This window comes from Oenanthe melanoleuca, chromosome 26 (genome assembly GCF_029582105.1).
Source record: "Oenanthe melanoleuca isolate GR-GAL-2019-014 chromosome 26, OMel1.0, whole genome shotgun sequence".
Classification (NCBI taxonomy): domain Eukaryota; kingdom Metazoa; phylum Chordata; class Aves; order Passeriformes; family Muscicapidae; genus Oenanthe; species Oenanthe melanoleuca.
In genome coordinates this window covers 5,751,344-5,772,228 of record NC_079359.1, presented here as the reverse complement: position 1 = coordinate 5,772,228, position 20,885 = coordinate 5,751,344, and the positions used below count along the sequence as shown (strand labels likewise).

The 20,885-nt window shown below is 55.2% G+C and overlaps 2 protein-coding genes across 15 annotated transcripts in view; one reads left to right on the top strand and one right to left on the bottom strand.

The window, feature by feature from the left end:
• Positions 1-5,122, top strand: part of CEPT1 (choline/ethanolamine phosphotransferase 1) — a 30,508-nt gene extending 25,386 nt beyond the window's left edge. For all 14 annotated transcript variants that reach the window (XM_056511573.1, XM_056511575.1, XM_056511566.1 and 11 more), the window contains exons 7-9: positions 644-802; positions 1,935-2,060; positions 4,223-5,122. In XM_056511573.1, the coding sequence (XP_056367548.1) occupies positions 644-802; positions 1,935-2,060; positions 4,223-4,342 (405 nt within the window). In that variant the 3' untranslated portion in view covers positions 4,343-5,122. The remainder of the gene's footprint in view (positions 1-643; positions 803-1,934; positions 2,061-4,222) is intronic.
• Positions 5,123-8,922: 3,800 nt separating this feature from the next.
• DENND2D (DENN domain containing 2D) lies at positions 8,923-20,853 on the bottom strand. Its single transcript, XM_056511479.1, has 12 exons — positions 20,584-20,853; positions 17,295-17,479; positions 16,666-16,778; positions 15,589-15,658; positions 15,040-15,117; positions 14,823-14,963; positions 12,426-12,574; positions 12,136-12,313; positions 11,692-11,733; positions 11,036-11,126; positions 10,420-10,659; positions 8,923-9,707 (listed from the first exon to the last, which is right to left on the bottom strand). The coding sequence occupies exons 1-12, from the start codon at positions 20,639-20,641 to the stop codon at positions 9,646-9,648; spliced, it is 1,407 nt and encodes a 468-aa protein (XP_056367454.1). The 5' UTR covers positions 20,642-20,853; the 3' UTR covers positions 8,923-9,645.
• Between the last annotated feature and the right edge of the window lie 32 nt (positions 20,854-20,885).

Genomic DNA, 20,885 nt, shown 5'->3' with positions numbered 1-20,885 from the left:
GTGAGTACCTTGGGCTGCCAGTTCCTCCTCAGCACTGAGGCTCTTCAGCCACAGTTTGTATTTAACATAATCCCTCCTCCATGGGAAATATTCCCCTTCAGCTCCTTGCTGGCTTAGGCAAAACAAGTTAATATTGTGTGTGTAAGAAGAGTAGATTTAGGAGTAAAAGTTTTAAAATTTTTGATTAAAAGTACTCATTGTACTTTGATATTTGTTTTTGAATTAATGAGATAAACCAAGTTATACACCCCTCACTGAAGAGTTCATAGAAAAATCCCATGCAAAAATCCATTCAGGAGAAAATTTTTCAAGAAGATTCTGTGTTTGATCCTTCTGAAAGATCTGTATTATTTATATTACCAATGTAAAAGAACAAGTGGAGGTGTCTGCACAACACCTTCTGTTGCAGTGTTCTTGCTGCCTAAAATCTGACTTTTTTCTCCAGCACCAGAAAGTTTCCACCACATTGTCAGCTGCTGCATGCTCAGGTTTCACCACTTTTTGTTTCCTTTTAGCACCAGCATTCGGAAAGATGTTTCTAATGTGATTTTATTTTTAACCCCTCATTGCATGCCACGTGAGGGGCTGAGGTTTCTTTGCAATGTGCATGTTTTATTAACCTCATGCTTTGATCTCGCCATAGGGAACCAGTGTCCTCTCACCTTTTCTCCACATTGGCTCAGTGATTGCCTTGGCTGCAATGATCTACAAGAAATCTGCTGTGCAGCTCTTTGAGAGGCACCCCTGCCTCTACATCCTGACTTTTGGCTTTGTGTCTGCCAAGATCACGAATAAACTGGTGGTGAGTGCACCAGAACCTTTCCAAGTCCTGCTGCAGGAGAACTTTCTATGGATTATGGAGCTCTCTGGGTGTTCCACTGAGTAACTGGCACTTGTTTGTGCCTGAGGAGATATTTGTGCTTTGCTCTGAGTGGCCTGGAGGTGCAGCAGAGCTTGTTCTGTTGGAAAGGGCAGTGGAATTTGGAGTTGATGCTGTGGTTGCACAGGCAGCACCAGGACAGCTCAGAGCTGTTTAATTCACACTGCTGCAGAGTATTTGTGCACATGTGTGAAGGGTTGGGCTGGAGCAGAGCTGGCTGCAGTCCCCTCAGGTGCAATAGGAGGTGATGGAGCTGCTGAGGTTTGCAGTACTTGCTGAGGGTTTAGCCTGAAGAATTGGAGGAAAATAGGGATTAAAATTAGCAGGTTTGTCCAAGGGCGGAGGTGTCAATGAAGGAGGGTCAAACAGCTCCTGCCTCAGACCTCTATCAGTCCTGCAGGCCTCTGTTGGGCTGCTGAGAGCTGGGTCAGTGCTGGACTTAACTCACAGTGGAAGAGTTTAAATTCACAGTGGAGGAAGAGTTTAAACTCACAGTGGAAGAAGAGTTTCTTTCTTACCACACCTGCTGGGGTGCTCAGTCCCATTCCAGCCTTGCTGTGCAGTGAGGGTGCAGTGTGGGATGGGTTCTGTGCATGTAGGGAGTGGGAAGGGCACACTTGAACACCAAAAATGTTCATCAGATTGTAACCAGAGAGAAGTGATCCTTATGGAATGGGAGAAAAAGAGGTGGAGAGAGAGGAACAGCAAGTGTCCTTGACTTTTGAAGCTCCAGCAGCTGTGAGTTTTTGTTTCCAGGCTCAGCTTTAAAATCTACTAGTGTGCTTCCATTTCACTGTTTGGTTTCTGGCAGGAGGAGGAGGTGAGCTGGAAAACTTGTTATTTTTTTTCCTGTGCTACATTCTCTGCTCTAGTCTCTGTAACTGTGGAGCACCGTGGTTCAAACAATATTGTTGCTGCCACTTGAATATTGGATGTTTTGCAGTAATATGGCTTGAACTGTATGGTTTTGGCTCTGTGTATTCTGAAATCAGTCTGCCTCAACTGGCATATGCTTATTTCTTAAACTTCCCTTTTTTTTTTATTTTTACTGCAGGTTGCTCACATGACCAAGAGTGAGATGTATCTGTATGACACAGCATTCATAGGGCCAGCATTGCTGTTCCTTGACCAATATTTTAACAGCTTTATTGATGAGTATATTGTCCTCTGGATTGCCCTGGTGAGTCCAGGCTCATTTTATTAATTAGCTCTGCCACTAATTCGTTGTGTTGGCTGTGCCCAGCTGAGTTCCCTGGAGGGGGTGGATTTGAAGCTGGTACAGAGCTGAGCAGGTCACACTGTCCCTGGTTTGGTGTTGGGACAGTCCTGGGCATGTCTTTTGGGATGGTCTGGGTGAGGGGACTGAGGCACTCCCAGTCACTTGGCAGAAGGCACCAGCTTGGGTAGGATGTGGGTCTTGTGGAGGGCTCTGGGCAGGCTGGATCCATGGCCAGCGCTGGGAGGGTCAACCAGGCCAGGTGCCAGGTCCTGCCCTTGGGTCACAACAGCCCCATGGAACGGGCCAGGCTGGGGGAAGAGTGGCTGGAAAACTGGGAAGGGATCTGGGAGTGCTGGTGACAGAGGCTGGACATGACCCCAGGAGTGCCCAGGTGGGCAGTGGCACCTGGGCAGTCTCAGCCATGGTGTGTCCAGGAGCCCCAGTGTGGTGCCCTGTGCTGGCACTGTGGGGCACCTCCAGCCCTGGGCACAGCTCTGGGCCCCTCCTGACCAGAGAGACACTGAGGGGCTGGAGCTTGTCCAGGGAAGGGAACAGAGCTGGGGAAGGGGCTGGAGCACCAGGAGCAGCTGAGGGAGCAGCTGAGGGGCTCAGCCTGGAGAAAAGGAGGCTCAGGGGGGACCTTGTGGCTCTGCAAAGTCCCTGACAGGAGGGGACAGCCAGGAGAGGTCGAGTTCTGCTGCCAGGCAGCAAGGGCCAGGACAAGAGGAAATGGCATCAAGGTGCAGCAGGGGAGGTTCAGGTTGGATATTGGGAAAAAAAAAACCAAACATGCTGAAAGAGTTAATCAGGCATTGGAATAAGTTTCCTAGGGCAGTGATGGAGTCACCATTCTTGGAAGTGGATGTGACACCTGGGGTCATGGTTAAGGGTGATTATGGTGGCTCTGGGCTGGCTCCACGATCTTAAAGGTCACTTCCAACCTTGATGACTGTGATAGTTTAAAATTTCAAAGCTCTGTAGCAAATATTCAAAGCTTAGAATAGAGTATTTTGCAGATGATTGTTGCTTCCTCATTAGCAGGGGTTCTGTGATGAGCAATGCAAAGGGGCTCTGGCTGTGCCTTAAGCTCTGTCCTGACTCCAGCACTCATAGGGAAAAGCATTTGAAATTCAACTTACCTGGGCTTATCAAATTTAATGTCAAGTTTTATGAACAAAAACAGTGTTAACCTTTCAGTAAAATTGTGTTGATATAATGTGAGAAGATGTGTGTGTGGTTATCACCATTCAGAGTTAATGGGACATTTGGCAGTATCTCTGTAGCTGCTGTAGCTCCTCTCTAATTTCTGATTGCAGAATTGAGTGTCTCTCTTGTCTTAGGCTGGAAGAAAGCCCAGCATTTGCAGAAACTCCTTAGTGAATGACACCCCATCCCTGGGAGTGTCCAAGGCCAGGCTGGACTGGGCTTGGAGCAACCTGGGCTAGTGGGAGTTGTCTCTGCTGGGGTGGAGCTGGATGGGCTCTCTTCCATCCCAAGGCAGTCTGTGATTCCGTGGTTATTCCTAGAGCTGGAGATTGAGCTCAGTGACCCACGGTGCTGTGGTTGTGGAGTGTGGGCTGTTCCACCCTGTGGCGCACCAGGAACCCCTGGGTGTGACTGTCAGTGTGTGCAGGCAGGCTGTTCCACCCTGTGGCACACCAGGAACCCCTGGGTGTAACTGTGTCAGTGTGTGCAGGCAGGCTGTTCCACCCTGTGGGACACCAGGAACCCCTGGGTGTAACTGTGTCAGTGTGTGCAGGCAGGCTGTTCCACCCTGTGGGACACCAGGAACCCCTGGGTGTGACTGTGGATGTTTTTCCCCGTGCAGATCCTGTCCCTGCTGGACCTGCTGCGATACTGTGTCAGTGTGTGCAGGCAGGCTGTTACACCCCTGGGGACACCAGGAACCCCTGGGTGTGACTGTGTCAGTGTGTGCAGGCAGGCTGTTCCACCCTGTGGCACACCAGGAACCCCTGGGTGTAACTGTGGATGTTTTTCCCCGTGCAGATCCTGTCCCTGCTGGACCTGCTGCGATACTGTGTCAGTGTGTGCAGGCAGGTTGTTACACCCTGTGGCACACCAGGAACAGGTGGATGTAACTGTGGATGTTTTTCCCCGTGCAGATCCTGTCCCTGCTGGACCTGCTCCGGTACTGTGTCAGTGTGTGCCGGCAGATCGCCGCCCACCTGCACATCCACGTGTTCCGCATCAAGGGCTGCCCCGCGCACTCCAACCACCACTAGGGCTGGCAGCCCCTCGGGACGGAGGAGCAGCTGGATTCTGCAGGAGTGCTTCAAGACTTGGAGGAGACTAAGGCTAAAGCAGATAAGAACAAAGTAATTTATAATAATCAATGTTGTATAACTTTTCTTCTTTGTTATCAATAACACTCCTTTAACTAGTCTCCTGCCTGAGAGAGTGAATTCCAGGTACACCCTAGTCAACTCTCCGTGTAGTCAACTCTGTTGGTTCCAAGCCCGGGAAAGCATGCAGGAAGTAAATGCTCTTTGTAATTACCTTGATTACAAATTAATCTCTATACGGTGAATGGATCCCCACCAACTGAAGTTTCTAATGTAGTATAATTACAGCTGCAATCTGACTCGCTTTTAATTTTAATATTTCATCATCTCTTAGTGAAATACTTGTTTAGTGTCCACTTGGAATTTATTTACTAAAGTCCTGAGCTGGTACAAGCCCAGAGATATCTCACTAAGCTGTGTGGCTGCAGCAGCTGCCAGGTGGGAGCCAGGCTGGGGTGGCTGTGCTCGTGCATTGCTGACAAAGCGGTTTCGTGCTGAACGGGTCCTGTGAGCCAAGGGGTGCCCGGCATGCAAAACAGTGTGGTATCTTTGTCAATTAATTTTATTTTTTTAAATAAACATTATCTAAAAAGACAACTTATTTCTCAATTTTCTTCAGTGGAAAAGACTATAAGAAAAAAATTTACTGTTTACTTTTTATGTATAAAACTTAAGCAAAATTTTCTTTCTGCTCTTAATAAATAAGAATTCTGAGAGCAACAGTTGTCTTGAGATCTATGTGTTGCTGTCCTGCTTAGAATTGTGAATGTAAAACTTGCCTGAGGTTTAGAGAGTAGTTTCCGGTGCTCTTATGTGGAACATGTTGTCATTCCAGGATCTCAGAGAGCTTTGCCTCCTATATAGTGCAGTAAGTTGGGGTTTCTTTTTTATGTCATTGTTTTAATACCATTTTAACTGTGCTGAACTGCATGAGGTACACTAAGGTTAATGGAGGGTTTAATTGCATGTTAATGAAGTTCACCTGGTGCCACAAGCCCTGGCACTGAGGGGAGCTTCAGCCCCTGAGCAAAGAGGCTGAAGTGCTGAACAGGGAGTGTCTCTGAGCAGGATCTGCCTTGGCTGTGGGGAAGCTGCTGGGGACAGCTGGAATGCTGGGATCCCATGTCTGAAATCCCAGCCCTCTAACCATGGAGCATCTCTGTGAAGCTGGGAAGGAACATCTGTGCTGGGAGCCCAGGCCAGGGCAGTGCCTGTGGACAACAACATGGCTCTGATGGAATTAAATACAGCTTACGGTCAGAAAAAAATTAAACAAAAAACTTCACACCTCAGTAACAATAAATCGAAACCTCCCTCATCTCCTGGAAGCACTGATGTGGATTTCCTGTGATACCCCAGTGATAGCAAAATGTACTCAGGAAATGGAGGGAAAACAGTTCCTGCAGTGCCTGGAGAGGTTTGAAACTCTTGTTCCTTCTCACTGGGCAGTGCTCAGTGTCCAGCTGCTGTGGGCTGAAGGACTGGGCTTGCTTGTGTCCTGGCAGGGACAGGCCTGCAGGGGACATGGAGGAAAGTGGCTGTGCCTTAGTGGCTGCAGAGTCTGTGGGGAGGGCCCAGGCTGGCCCTGCTGGGCAGTGGGGCAGAGGTGCCAAGTCCTTGGGCTCAGCCTTGGCACAGGGACTGCCTGTCTTGTGCTCTCTGTGCCTGGAAGAGCCTTGATGCCTTCCTTGGGGTGGCACCTTGTCACCAGTGAGCTGCAGGCCATGGTCAGCCCGGGGGCACTGGAGGAATCAGGAACATGCTCAGGAAGAGGAGCAGTCTCCTGGAACACCCTTGCACTCCCACTGGCACTGTGAACCTTGTGAGCAGCAGTTTTATGGCAAGCACAGCTGAGGATTCTTTGGGGGTCTGGCCCTGTGTAGGGGTCCTCTCATGGTCCCTGGCAGGCTGGAGCCAGAGAGGGGTTTGATTCCTCATCCTGATACACCTGGGGCTGAGGCAAATGTTTGTGCTGCTGCTGCTTGTTTGCCTCAACAGGAGCTCCCAGTGAGCCAGCTCCAGCTCCAAGTGACACCAGGCTCCTGCAGCTCTGCTCTTGGTGCCAAGGGCATCTCCCTGGATGAGGTTACAGCTCTAGAGGGACATTTTTAGATATAGATGGAATTCAGTGAACTCCTTAATTGAGTTTTAACTGCAATGAGCTGGGGAAAGGGTTGATCTGGACAATGTAGCCTCTGCTTCTGTCCTTCAAGGGGGGCAGGTAAAAGTCTGCAAGGGAAGAGCCTGGAAGGGTTTGAATGTGCCCTTTACAGACCACGTGTTTCCTTTCAACAGCACAAAGTAGGTGAGAGCTGTTGCTTGGAAAGTCCCTCTCTGGGTGTGAGTGGTTTCCTTGAAGCAGAATCAGTCTGGTGGTTCATCAAGTCCAACCTTTAACCAAACCCTCTGTGCCCACTTACCATGTAAACAAGGAGATTCTTGCTCTCAGTCCTCAGGGGTTTCAGATTAGGCTGGTCCAAATAATTAGTAATACTTGAGACTGGAAAAGAGCAAAAGCCTTTGAAAGGCTGTGCAGGACCAGACTTCACGTGCAAAACTAAAGCCTGCTGCTGTTCAGGAAATGCAAGACGACCCCTTTTTCTGAGCTTTGCACTCCCTGGAAGTTTGGATGCACCAGCAAAGAAAAAATTTAATTTCTCTCCTGATGTAGTTTCAGTGTTATCAGGGAACAGTGGCTGCTGGCAGTCCAGTGGCTCTGGGTGTGGTGACAGGTGGTGGAATAAATAATCTTTCCACCTGCCTTGTTTGTGGCCATGGGTCACATCAGCTGTGCTTGTGGGGTTGAAAAGGAGGACAGGCCATGTGTGGGCTCAGCCTGATCTCCTGATGGACCCTATCACTTCCTGTAGTCTCAGGCAAACACAGGAGGAAGAACTGCAGCAGCAGCACCTGGCACTGAGAACATGCTTGCTAAAAAAATACAGTTCTGCTCTGCAGGTTTTCCTCTTAGTTTGTAAAGAGAAGCTGAAAACTTCCACTGGGTGTTGTGTTGGCTCTTCAAGAACTGCTGAAGGAGTTCCCTTGCTCTGATAAGGGGTTTAGCACAGGAAAGTGGCAGGTTAGGACATCCTACCCAGCTTGCCCCAGGTACCTCCAGTGCTGCTGTGTCCCAGCTGCAGAGTTTAATGATTTCCAGAGGGTGAGGACTGGAGCAGTTCAGAAGTTATGGCCAGGTGGGCTGGAGGGGGTGGGAGAGGGGCTGTTCTGCCCTGGGGCAGTGGGAAGGACTCTGCTGTCACCCTGTGCTGGCTCCAGCAGGGTGAGCCCTCCCAGGGCTGTGCTGGCACTGAGGCTGCTGGCAGAGGTGACACATGCCAGAGCACAGAATTATCTTCCCCAGAGCAGCTGCACAGCAGGGACTGAGTCCCAGATCAGCCCCAGGGGCTGAGCTGCCTGCCTGGACCCCAGATTGCTTGCATGGTGTGAGTTGGCCAGTGCTCTGCTGGGAACTGTGTCAACAATTTGGCAGAATAAACGAGCTCTTCCCAGTTCAGGGAAACGTTTCTTGCTGGTTTTATTTACTGTTGCAGGCTTGGATCAAGTGTTGGGCAAATCTCGAGCAGGAAGAAGGATTTAAAAACATGCTGTGGGTTATGCTGATGTGCTGCAATGTGACCCAGCCCCAGCAGCCCCAGCTGAACCTTCCCAGTCTGTCCCCAGCAAACACTCTGTCTACCCTCTGGGCATTAAATGGAGTGTGTGAAACCCAGAGCTTAACAAATACCTATAAAAAAAAGGAGAGTGACTTTTTACACAAGGAAATAGTGATAGGACAAGGAGGAATTGATTTAAACTAAAATAGATTTTTAGATTCTTCCCTGTGAAGGTGGGGAGGCCCTGGCACAGCCCAGGGAAGCTGTGGCTGCCCCTGGATCCCTGGAAGTGTCCCAGGCCAGGCTGGAGGGGGATTGGAACAACCTGGGATGGTGGAAGGTGTCCCTGCCCATGGTGGGGGACGGGACTGGGTGGTCATTAACATCCTTCCAACTCACACCATCCTGAGATTTGATGATTCTAAGGCAGCTCCTGCCCTTCTGAAGCTGAAGTTCACCATAGCCTGACAGCTGGAGCATTGACTGCATTTGAAAATGTACATATTTTTTGATTTAAGAATGCATTTTTGTATATCTGTTTTCAGAAGTTGAGGAATAACGTTCTGTCAGTTTTTTCTCCAGGAGGAATTAAGCAATCACGCAGTCCAGTCCCTTGGATATTTGTAATTGTTTCCAAAAAAACTACTCCCAAAATGACGACCACTTCCCAATTTCTCAATGAGATGGTGTTTGGTTTCACAACCAAAAGGTTTGGCATCTCCTCACAGCATAGTGAACAAGCAGAAGGGTGAGGCAAGTGCCTGTTTCCAAAGGGATTGTTCCTGGGTGAGTGTATTCAGAAAGGAGGAGAGCCATCATTGAGCTTGAATCTGTTGCTGACATCACATTTCAGAGAGGAATTGTGAGGTTTTAAGAGGCGTTGTCACCAAGACCAGAGCCAAGGAGGATTGTGACACATTTTACTCTGGGATGGAACAAATCCCTTCTCCCTCCCCAAAGCTGTTGATCAGCTGTTTCCCCCTTGACACCCTACAGCCATGTGGCCTTCACAGTTTGCTCCAGCACTAATAAATAACCTGCTGGAAATTGCTATTTATTTATTTCCTTAGAAAGCCAGACTTGGCTCTTTGTGACACCAGTGATGTGACAGCTGCCAGAGAGGAAACTACTGCCCCCCCACCTGCTCCTGCTGGTGTTTAACAATGGCTCAATAAAACAATATAAAACAGTTGTTAATAACAACACCTCAGAAACTGTGCAATGGGATGTTCCTTATTTGCAAACCCCTGGTTTGTTTTAATAAGAAGTAACACTATTTCCTACTCATCCCTTTTTCATCCCCCTTCTAATAATTCCTGTAAACCCCTGTTGTTCTGCAGCCAGCCCGGGCTGCCCTCCCTCTGTGGGAGGTGCTGAGGGACAAGGACTGTGCAGGGCCAGCACTGGGGTCACAGTCTGCTCCTGGAGCAGCCACCACTGGGAAGTGTCTTCTAGTTCTGTGCAAAGAGTTTTCCAGTGCAGTGATGCCCTGAGGAAGAGAGGGCAGGGCTGGTGCTCAGGGCTGCCCAGGCAGCTCAGGACTCCCAGGTGGCAGGAACAGAGTGCAGTGTGATGCTGCTGGCAGGGATGGTCAAGGCTGGTCTTGTTCCTCTGCTCCCAGGCTGCTCTTCAGGAGTCCCTTCGGTGCTTCTTCTGTGCATGGTACTCCATTATTTTCTGCTGGAAATATGCTGTGGGGGAGAAAAGGTCGTGGGCAAGGTGAAACAGGCAGTGCTGGCAGGAGTTCCCCGGGTGGGGGGCAGATCCCAGCCCAGGATGCCTCCATCCAGCAATGCAGTTTTTGGGTGGTTTCCTCCTCCTCCACTGCCCATTTGCCATCATGCCAGGCTGGGAGGAGGCTCAGCTCTGCCCTGTCCCCTGTAAATCCCCGGGAAGGGAAGGACCAGCCCTGCTGCCACGGAGCTGGGAACTGAGCTGAGTCAGGCCCTTTGCAGCTGCTGCTGCGCCCAAGGCAAATGTTTGTGCTGCTGCTGCTTGTTTGCCTCAACAGGAGCTCCCAGTGAGCCAGCTCCAGCTCCAGGTGAGTGACAAGATCCAAAATGAATCACAGAATTCAGAATGTCACACTGCTTTGGGTTGGAGGGGACCTTAAAGCTCATCCAGTTCCAAACTCTGCCCTGGGCAGGGACACCTTCCACTAGACCAGTTTGCTCCAAGGCCCATCCAACGTGGCCTTGAGACACTTCCAGGGATGGGGAGTCACAAATGAGGATTTCTTTTTGCTTGGCAGGGCTGAAGAAATGAGGCCACTGAGAGCAAACGGATCTACTCAGTGCCCTGAGCACCCTGGGCTGGGCTGCACCCCAGCCCTCACAGGCACTGAGCCGCACCCCAGCCAAGCCAGGGCTCCAAAGAGCTGGGCCAGGTGTGAGAAGCCATTACCTTCGTGAGGGATGCTGCTCCTCTCGGCCTCCTCGATGAAGAGGGCGAACATGTTAGTCCTGACGAAGCGCTTGAGCAGGCGGCGGCGGCCGCGCGAGGCCGCGGCCCGGCAGAAGGCGCGCTCCTGGAAGCGCCCGGGGCCGGCCCTGCCGCGCCGCACGTGGCGGCCGTAGTGCCCCACCAGCCGCACGAAGAAGTGCACGAAGGCCTCCGACACCAGGGCGTTCACCTGCTCCGGGGCTGCAGGGGACAGACTGGGCTGGCACCTCTGAGCACGCAGGGCGGGCTCGCTCAGCCTGCTCCGTGCCGCAGCCAAGGAGTCACTCGCTCACGGCCCTCCTCTGCCACCAAGGAGCAGACTGACTCTGAGAACGAGCCCTGCCTTTCCAGGGTGGCAGCACCTTAATGTTCTAAGTACTATCAAAAATCCATTCTGCCAGCAGAATTATCTGTTCCTGCTCTTGTGCTTCAGAGGACAGAGGAAAAGCCAAGGGATCACCCCTGCAAATAGGGGGGAAACACCCTAGACCAGGTGACTTCAGGAAAATGCCTTGGCTGAAGTCTATAGCCATGAGAGGGCAAATCAGGGCTGTTTTACCATGACAGACATCCTTACTGTGCACATTGTTGTTGCTGTTGTGCCTGTTCAGAGATGTCAGCATCTCGTTCTGCAGCTTCCCTGGCAGGATCTCCTCCTCATCACCCACCTGGAAGGCAACAGGGCCATGAAGCACCAGAGGGAATCTGGCTCAGGAGGCCACGGGGTGGTGCAGCCTGTCCATGGGGCTTTCAAAGCTCATTAATTAACCATCATCACCACCCTGCAGGGATGTGGCTGTGAGATATCCAGTGCATGGACCCTGCTGCTCTGGCTCAAAAGCAGGTGCAGTGGCTGTAGAGATCCCCACGTGGGATGTTCCCCCTGGAAAGCTGCCACTGAGATGGCTCTGCCCCCAAAATCATAGAACCACAAAATCCCAGATGGGTTGTGTTGGAAGGGACCTTAAAGCTCATCCCATTGCACTCTCTGCCATGGGCAAGGATAGCTCTGTTCCCTTGGCTTTGGACACTTCCAGGGATCCAGGGGCAGCTACAGCTTCTGTGGGCAACCTGTGCCAGGGCTTTACCACCCTCACAGGGAAGAATTCTTTCCCAAAATCCCATCTAACCCTGCCCTCCGGTAGTTTGAAGCCAATAAAAAACGTGGAAGCTGCCACATAGCTGCCACCTTCCTGGGGTTATCCAGGCTACTCACCCCCAGGGAGCACTTACCGCCCGGATGATCTTCCCTTCACAGAGATCAACTATCAGAGCCTGAAAGGAGAGCAGGCAGGGACCAGCTTTAGCCCTGCCAGGGCACCTGGACTTCCTCCCACCCCTTCTGGGATGGGGCTGTTGTGTCTCCAGCCTGTGAGGGTGGCAGGAGGGAGCTGGGCAGGGAGACCAGGGCATTCCCCACAAGGACAGTTTTTTCTGCGGGTTTGGGAACCTGTCCCCGCCCAGTTTTCCTGTGCCCCAAGGCTGGGATGAGCCCAGGAGCAGCTCCTGGAGCCGCAGGGGCAGGGCAGCTCCCAAGGGAAGGTGGAGGCATCGCCCGGGTGCCAACAGGAGGGGACGTGGGGCACACCTTCATCCAAAGGGCACAGGCAGAGCCCAGGGCCTGGCTGGGGACAGGGATGAGCCCAGGGCTCCTGCACTGCCCTCCCCATCAAGCACCTCCTCCATGGGCTGCTCCAGCACCCGCGCCAGGTGCCGCCGCTGGATGCCGACCATGAAGGGCGTGGGGCAGCACACGGTGTCCAGCAGGCACTCGGGGACCACGGGGATGTAGGTGTGAGCCCAGCTGAACGGGTACAGGAGAGCAGCCACGGCGTGGATGCACTGAGACAGGACGCTGTGGGACAGGCAGCCAGCAGTGACACCACGGCAGGCAGCAGGGGACAGCCCCTCCAGCTGTGTCCTGTGCCACTTCAACAGATTTTTATCAAAAAGAGATCAGGACTCACCTCAGCTCCTCAGCCAGGAAAATGAGCCGTCTCTCCAGCATGGCTGAGGCGAAGATGTGCAGGATGAGCTGAGGGCTGAGCCGCTGGAGCAGAGCCTGGAACTCCACGTGCTCCAGGTGGGCATCCACAGGCCGTGTGAGCTCGATCAGCTGCCAAGGAGGAGCCCCAGCTCAGGAGGGGCAGCTCTGCCTGCCCTGCCCCGGCTGCCCGAGGTGATCTGGCAGCAAGTAATGACCCAGTGTCTGCAGCATCTGCACTGTGTCCACGTGCAAGGGAAAAACTCAATTTCTTCCTGCCAGGAGATTCAGCCTGTGCAGGGCTGAGAGCTCAGGGAAACCATCAGTGATGTGCAGTGTGGGGCTCTTTATCTGGATTTTTAACCTAGTGCCTCTTTTCTCCAGAGCCCCCAAGCCCCTGGCAGGGGGTGGCAAGGACATGTCCCATCTCAGTGCCTGGCAGGTCATCTGTGAGCTGCCAGGAAAGGGAGAAGTGGGGAGGACATGACTTCTACAAATGCCACAAAACCTTCCTCTAAAGCCTCTCTGGCAGGGTCAGCCTGACAATTCCTGACTGACATGTCCCAAAAGTGAGGGACCTAACAGATATTTGGAGGCAGGCTGGCTACTCAGCTGCCTTTGCCCACAAGTCTCCCAATCCCATCAATCCCCATGGCAGCCAGACATGGTGAGTACTGAAGGGTTAACAGGACTGTGCAGCTCATGACACAGTCCTGGGCCTCTCCCCATCCTTCAGGGGGAAAATCCCCTTCTCCATCTGCCTTTCCACCAAAGCAGCATCTTCCCAGCCAGCAGCATCAGGCTTGGCTGGGCTCCACAGCCCCTTTCCAGCACAAATCCTGCCCCATCCCCAGCTCTCAGCCCATGCAGTACCAGGATTTATTTCCCCTCCTTTCCTGGTGTCAGTGATCTCCGTGCCCTGCTCCAGCCCCTGCCCACAGCCCCACAGTGCAGCTCTTTCAAAGAACACCCTCATTCCTCCTCCTCTGGCAGCCCAGGCTGTGCTTCCAGCCATGGCCCTGGGACAGAGCATTGAGCAAAGTCTTGCACAAGCTCCCTGGATGAAGAAATGCCTTAGATCACCAGCTGCCAAACTGCTCTAGGGAGGAGGGATCCAGCTCTCAGGCCTCCCTGGCAGGGCACATCCATGGGATGATCAGAATTGAGGATATTTTGCCCAGTGCCAGAGTGGATCTTCTGCATTTTTCCAGCTTGGCTTTGCCACGAAAGAGAAAAAGCAAATTAAGGGGGCACGTGCCCGTGCAAATCTGGGCTGTGTGTGGGCACGATGAGATCTTCCCATCCATGCCTGGATCAGATCTTTTCTCCACAGCAAAAGACTGGGCTTGTCACACATGTGGACCTGCCTGAGGGGCTAAACCAGGCAGCAATCAAGACTGGGAGCTGAGTACAGTGGTATGGAGAAGAGTATAATCATGGGATCAGCAGGTTGGAAAAGCCCTCTGAGATCACCAACTCCTCATTCAGCACCAGCCCCCATCCCCAGGTGCCACAGTCACACGTCTTTGAACACTTCTAGGGATGGTGATGCCAGCACTGCAGTGGACAGGCTGTGCCAGTGCCTGACCACCTCTTTTGGCAAGAAATTTGCAGCCACAACAGCCCTGGCACCACTGTGCTCCCCAGCCTGCCAGAGGAGCTGGTGCTGGCTCAGGAGCAGAAGCAGCTCCCAGCCCCTGGCATAGCACCCACTCTGAGCCCCTGGCACAACACCCCAATCCAGCCCTGGCACAACACCCCAATCCAGCCCTGGCACAACACCCCAATCCCAGCTCTTGGTACAACACCTCAATCCCAGCCCTGGCACAACACCCCAATCCAGCCCTGGCACAACTCCCCAATCCCAGCCCCTGACACAACACCCCAATCCAGCCCTGGCACAATTCCCCAATCCAGCCCTGACACAACAATCCAATCCCAGCCCTGGCACAACACCCCAATCCCAGCTCTTGGTACAACACCCCAATCCCAGCCCTGGCACAACACCCCAATCCCATCCCCTGGCACAACACCCCAATCCAGCCCTGGAACAACACCCCAATCCAGCCCTGACACAACACCCCAATCCAGCCCTGGCACAACATTCCCACTCTGGCATCAGGGCTGGGCCCGTCCAACACGGTGTGCAGAGAGGTTTTTGAGTGGCAGTGGCAGCTCCAGGCTGGGGGAGCTGCAGGGGCAGCAGCCCTGGGGATGGCTCCATCCTCTCCTCCTGGATCAGGACAGGTCACTCCCCATCCCACGGGATGAGCCCCTGGCAGCCTGGCCCGCCCCTGGGTGCTGCAGGTGAGCAGGATGCTCCCAGACGTAGCCCAGGCTCACGCTGCAGCAGCCCAGGAGCTGCCCCAGTCCCACCAACCTCTGTCCCTGACTCAGGGATGAAGCTTTTGATGGTGACAGTTTTCCCCGGGGCTGGGAAGGGCGACTCCCGCAGGCCCTGCATGAAGGGGTAGATCACTGCCATGGAGATCTGGCGCCTCTTCTCCACCTCATCCAGGATCTGGTGAGAAAGACGAGAGCAGGAATCCCCAGCAGACAGAGCAGCAGCACCAGGGCCAGAGGCACCCTGTCCCTACCTTGGAGAAGAGCCCAAAGCAGCCCAGGCAGCTGATGATGCAGAAAACCTCCGGGAGCCGGACCCCCCGCCCGGAGGGCTGGAAGAGGGAGGGAAGGATCTGAGCATCTCCCACCCCCTGCACCCGCCCACGCCCTCCAGAGGGATCCCCTCTTGCTCCCCTCAAATTCCCAGTCACTCACTGGGGCATTTTCAAAGCCAGGGCCAGTGGGGAGTCACAGCAGCATTCCATTTGGAAAAGCCCTCCAAGATCTCCAAGTCCCAAAGTCAGCCCAGCACCACATTCACCCCTAAATCCCCAAGTGATCCACATGCTTTGTGAGCACTCATTGTTTCCTCCATCCCACATCTGAGTGATGCCTCAGCACAGAGCTTCAGAAACCCCCCCGGGTCCCCTCTTGCTGCTTGTCGTCACTTTGGTCAAGGCTGGTGTCTTTCTGAGGCAGGAGCTGCTCCCAAGAGCTGAACTCTGGTTACAGCAGGAGTGTCCCAGCGTGGGGAGGGGGTGACACCCTGCTGGGTGACATCCCTGAGGGGTGGGAGGGCTCACCAGTAGCCGCCTGCAGTAGCCAATCTTCCTGCTGCCATCCACGTTTGTCAGCACAAAAGAAAATGTTTCGCTGCAAGGAGAGAAAACGTGAGGCTGGGACGGACTGGGATGGACTGGGCTGGGCTGGGATGGGCTGGGATGGGCTGGGATGAACTGGCTGGGCTGGGCTGGGATGGACTGGGCTGGGCTGGGATGGACTGGGATGGGCTGGGCTGGGATGGACTGGGCTGGGATGGACTGGGCTGGGATGGGCTGGGATGGACTGGGCTGGACTGGGATGGACTGGGCTGGGCTGGGATGGACTGGGATGGACTGGGCTGGGCTGGGATGGGCTGGGATGGGCTGGGATGAACTGGCTGGGCTGGGCTGGGATGGACTGGGCTGGACTGGGATGGACTGGGCTGGGCTGGGCTGGGCTGGGCTGGGCTGGGCTGGGATGGACTGGGATGGACTGGGCTGGGCTGGGCTGGGATGGACTGGGATGGACTGGGCTGGGCTGGGATGAACTGGCTGGGCTGGGCTGGGCTGGGATGGGCTGGGCTGGGATGGACTGGGCTGGGATGGACTGGGATGGACTGGGCTGGGCTGGGATGGACTGGGATGGACTGGGCTGGGCTGGGATGGGATGGACTGGGATGGACTGGGAATGATGGGATGGACTGGGATGGACTGGGATGGACTGGGCATGTTGGGCTGGACTGGGATGGACTGGGATGGACTGGGATGGGCTGGACTGGGATGGACTGGGATGGGCTGGGCTGGGATGGACTGGGATGGACTGCGATGGGCTGGACTGGGATGGGCTGGGATGGGCTGGGATGGGATGGGATGGGATGGGATGGACTGGGATGGGATGGGATGGGATGGGATGGGATGGGATGGGATGGGATGGGATGGACTGGGCTGGGCTGGGCTGGGCTGGGCTGGGCTGGGATGGGATGGGATGGGATGGACTGGGATGGACTGGGATGGGATGGACTGGGCTGGGCTGGACTGGGATGGGCTGGGCTGGGCTGGACTGGTCCTTCCAGCCCTCAGGAGCCCAGGGGGCCCAGCCCAGCCCTGCAGGGTCAGTACCTGGTGAACTCAGTGAGGGGTGCCCAGTTGTTGCCATCGGGGAAGCAGAAGAGGGGGATGGCCTGCAGGAGACGTTCCTCCTCCTCCTTCTGGCCCTTCAGCAAGTTCTCACGCTGGAAGGAAGTGATGCCAAGAGTCAGGGAGGGGGGGGTTCCCACTGCCACCAGGAATGGGGTGGGATTCAGTGGAATGAGGTCTGTCCCAGAGACCCCCGGCTCTGAATGATGCAGAAGGGGCCTGCACATGTCGGGACAAGCACCTCCCAAAAATCCAAATTTTGACTTTCACCCCATGGACAGTGAGGAAAAGCAGAGGGACCCTCTGCAAGCTGGGATCTCTCCCTGTGCCACCTCCCTGAGGTGTGATTTCCCACTGTGGTCTCCCTTTTTGGCACAGCCCCTGGGAGTTTCCTCCTGGGGTTTGGGCCCTGGACTGGGATCAGGGGGAGGGACAGATGGTCCCAGCAACCCCAGCCCAGGGCAGACACAGCCCTGTGCTCTGGGGCTGTGACTCAAGGCACAGCCACTTCTCTCTTCTCCTTCCATGGCTTTAATGATGGGGAAGGAACAGCATCCCTTTCTCCTCTAAATGTGGAAAATGAATCACATCAGAAGCACAGGACTAAATACCTTTGGGAACTGATAGGTTATCTTGGGTTCATAGAGTCCATCTGGCGTCTTCTTCAGCGACACCACCACCAGGTACTCGAAGAAGAACTGTCCAGCAGAGGAGAGGGCCAAGCTCCGCTCCCCCAGCCTCCCCTGAGGCACCCCTGGGGGGGTGCTTTCTGCAGCAGACGCCCCATCTTTTCCTTCTGAAACCAAAAGGATCCCAAAAAATCAGATCAGAGTGCAATGAAAGGTGTGAGGAGTCCTGAGGGCAAGGAGAAGCTGCAGAGTTACACGTGAACTGTGTGTAAAGTGGCTGGAGGGAAACAGGTCCTGGTGCCCAGGACTTCTGGTCCCCAAAAATGAACAGCTGGGGACATGAAAAAGAAAGAGAAATTAGTTTTATGAGTCCTTTAGGGAAAATCCTAAGACACCCCAGCCTTCCTTTGCCGCAGCCCAGTGAGGGCAGAAGGATGCCCAGAGCAAAGTGGGTACATGGAATGAGGGAGACCAGATGGGCTCTGCATTAAACACCTGCAGGGAGGTGTGGGAATGTGTTTCTAGCAGTTAATTTTATTCCCTTAGGGGAAGTAAACAGCAAAAAAACCAGCCCAGATCTTGTCTGAGCACCTCCTAAAGCTCCAGTCAGATAAATCCCAACCTCTCCCTCCCAGATGTCCTGGGAACTGCTGATTGTGAAAGAGGGTTTTCCCTAAACCACAAAGCAGTGCAGTTCCAGGAGATCACAGTTTGCCAAAGCAAAGCAGTTCCAGGAGATTACACCCCAATTCTTGTTGGGCTGGTTGGGAGGGCAGCTGGGAAGCATCAGCTGTAACACCCTGAACAAGCAGAACAGGAGGGAAAAGAGCCCCATCCAGCATCTCCAAGGGCCCTGGCATGGCCACAGTGGGACAGTGGGATCCAAGGGCTAGAAAGGAGTTAAAAGCCTGACAGAGAATGCAGCCAGGCTGTCCCACAGCTCTTCCCCCTCCCAGAAGCCACTTGTGCCTTCCTTTATACCTTGTTCTTCACACAGAAACTGTTCCATATCTGAATATGATGGGGAGCTGGAGCAGAAAAGTTGAGCTGCTCTTTTAGGAATAGCAAGGAAAATAAATATATGGCTGGATGAGATTATTGGCTCTTGCAGTTTGTCCCCAGATCCTACAGTTTGTCCCTGGGATTTTCTGGTTTGCCACAGCTGGTTAGGGCAAGGTATGGCAGTGATCAGCTATTCCCAAGTATGGCATCCTCCTCCAAAAGCAGTGCTGGTGAACACGTCCCTCCAGATCCAGAGCTGCCTCCTTCAGTCTGGAAACACCTCTCCAGCCTTTGCTCCAGGCCACTGGGAGCTGATGGGAATAGAAGGATCACAGGAGGAGGTGACCCTCACAGTTCCATCACAGGATGCTCCCTGCCAGGGACCAGAAATGCCTTTCCCACTCGGGATGGGGAGATGCTCAAAGCCACCTCTTCATGCACCCGGTGCTGCCCCACCTCCACATGCAGTCCTTTCTCTCTGGCAAGAATTCATCCCAAAGAGGCCCTTTTGCAGCAGGTGAAGAACGAGACCTGGCTGAGGACATCTCTGGTTTATCCTCATGGGGGATCATCCTGGACCTGCCCAGTGAGGTGCTCCAGGCCCAGGAAAAGGTTAACAAGATGGGCATTGCTTCTCCTGCTCTTCCTTGGGACACTCAGCAATGTCCCACCTCTGACCCAGGCAGGAGGTTGTTGTTGGGGACCCCAGGGAAAAACACTGTGCCATGGGAGGGCTGCTGGACAGTGGCATTGTTTGTTTTTCCATCACCAGGGCAGGATGAAAGTGCAGTTAAATCCTGCCTATCCAGTCCCACTCTGCATTTCAGAGAACACCAGACATGCTCTCCAGCAAGGACTGGATTTGCATTTTGCCCATGGGGTTTACAAGCAAACAAGCCAAACCTGCTCCTCTGGAGAGCCTGGGCAGGCAGGCCGGGCTCTGCCTCTCACACAGCGAGTGAGGATCACCCTGCAGAGCCGGGTCTGGCTGCAAAGCCCTCACAGGCACAGCCGAAACCCTTCCAAGGCCACAGCTCCCCACCCCGGGCTGGAAGATGTGCCCCAGGGATGCAGTGTCAGGCAGGCTGGACGCGGTGTCCCAGCGCTGCCCCAGCCGGCAGGATTCCCAGTGCCGCGTTCCGGGAACACGAGCCGGGCTCACCGGAGCCAGCGGCTGTCCCGCGGTCCGGCCAGGGGATTCGGGGAGCACCCGCGGCCCCAGCAGCATCCCCGCGGCCCCGGGAAGGATGCGGGTGCCCGGGGGGCTCCCGGAGGGCTCCCGGAGCTGCTGCCGGTGTCGCGGATCTTCGCCCTTCCACCCACGGGCACGGAGAGGGCAAAGGCTGCCGCGGGCTCCTCTTATCGCCGAGCCCCACTCTGCCTGCGGCACAACCGGCTCCTTTCCTCCCGGAAAACTCCCGCCTGCTGTGCCAAAGTCTCCCGGCGGGTCCGCGGGGGAGCCCAGCTGCCCACCTGCCCCAGCGGAGAGGAAATGGCTCTGCCTTTATCAAACCTCTTCTGCTGAGCCGGGAACGCCGAGCCATGCGGAGCCAGAGCCAGCACAAAACAGATGGGGAGGGGAGCGCAGGGCCCCCCGAACCCACGGATTGCTCCAACGTGCTTGTTCTGGCTTGAGACACAAGCAGCCAGAAAACCCTGATGATCCATTCGGTATCTCGGAAATGATCACGAATCCCAAAGGACCGATTTCTGCACCGCCTTCTGAGGGCCATGCAACACCCAGCTGCCTTGAGGAGCAGAGTCCCCCTCGTGTGTCCCCCGTGGACCCCCACGGGTGTCCCAGATGCCACGCGCCGCCATGTCCTGCGTTATTCAGTGGGGATATGGGGAGATGGGGGATCCGTGGGGCCGCCCCGGGGCTGGGGTGGGCTCAGTTGTTGGGGTGCAGCTCTCGGGATGGGCTGACCCGCCGAGAACGGGGCTGGAGCTGCGGCGAGTCCCGGGGCAGGCGGGCGGAGCCGGGCTCGGCGGGGCGGGATGCGAACGGGCAGCGCTGGGGCACCGAGCCGCTGCTGCCGCTGCACCGGAACGTCCCCGAGCCGCTCCACCGGCACCGGCACCGCGGACGGACCTGTCCCGGCACCGGCACCGGCACCGGCACCGGCACCGCGGATGGACCTGTCCCGACACCGGCACCGGCACCGCGGACGGACCTGTCCCGGCACCGGCACCGGAACCGGCACCGGCACCGCGGATGGACCTGTCCCGACACCGGCACCGGCCCCCCCGAGCCCCTCCCGCCCCTCACCTCTGCGCCCGGCGCGCCGCAGGCTCCGTCGCAGGAGGTTGCCGATGGAAGAAGCCATGGTGGCCCCGTGGTGGCCCCGTGGTGGCCCCGTAGCGGTCCCGGCGCGGTCCCGGCGCGGTCCCGGCGCGGTCCCGGCGCGGTCCCGGCCCGGTCCCGGCCCGGCGGGGAGGGTTTGGCTTCCGCCCGCCGCGCTTTCGCTTTCCCGGGGGAGGAGGGACGGCGGGGCGGAGAGGAGGAGGAGCGGGGAACCGGGCAGCACCTGGCACCGCCCGGGCACCGCCACCCTTCCGGGCTGGGGGCAC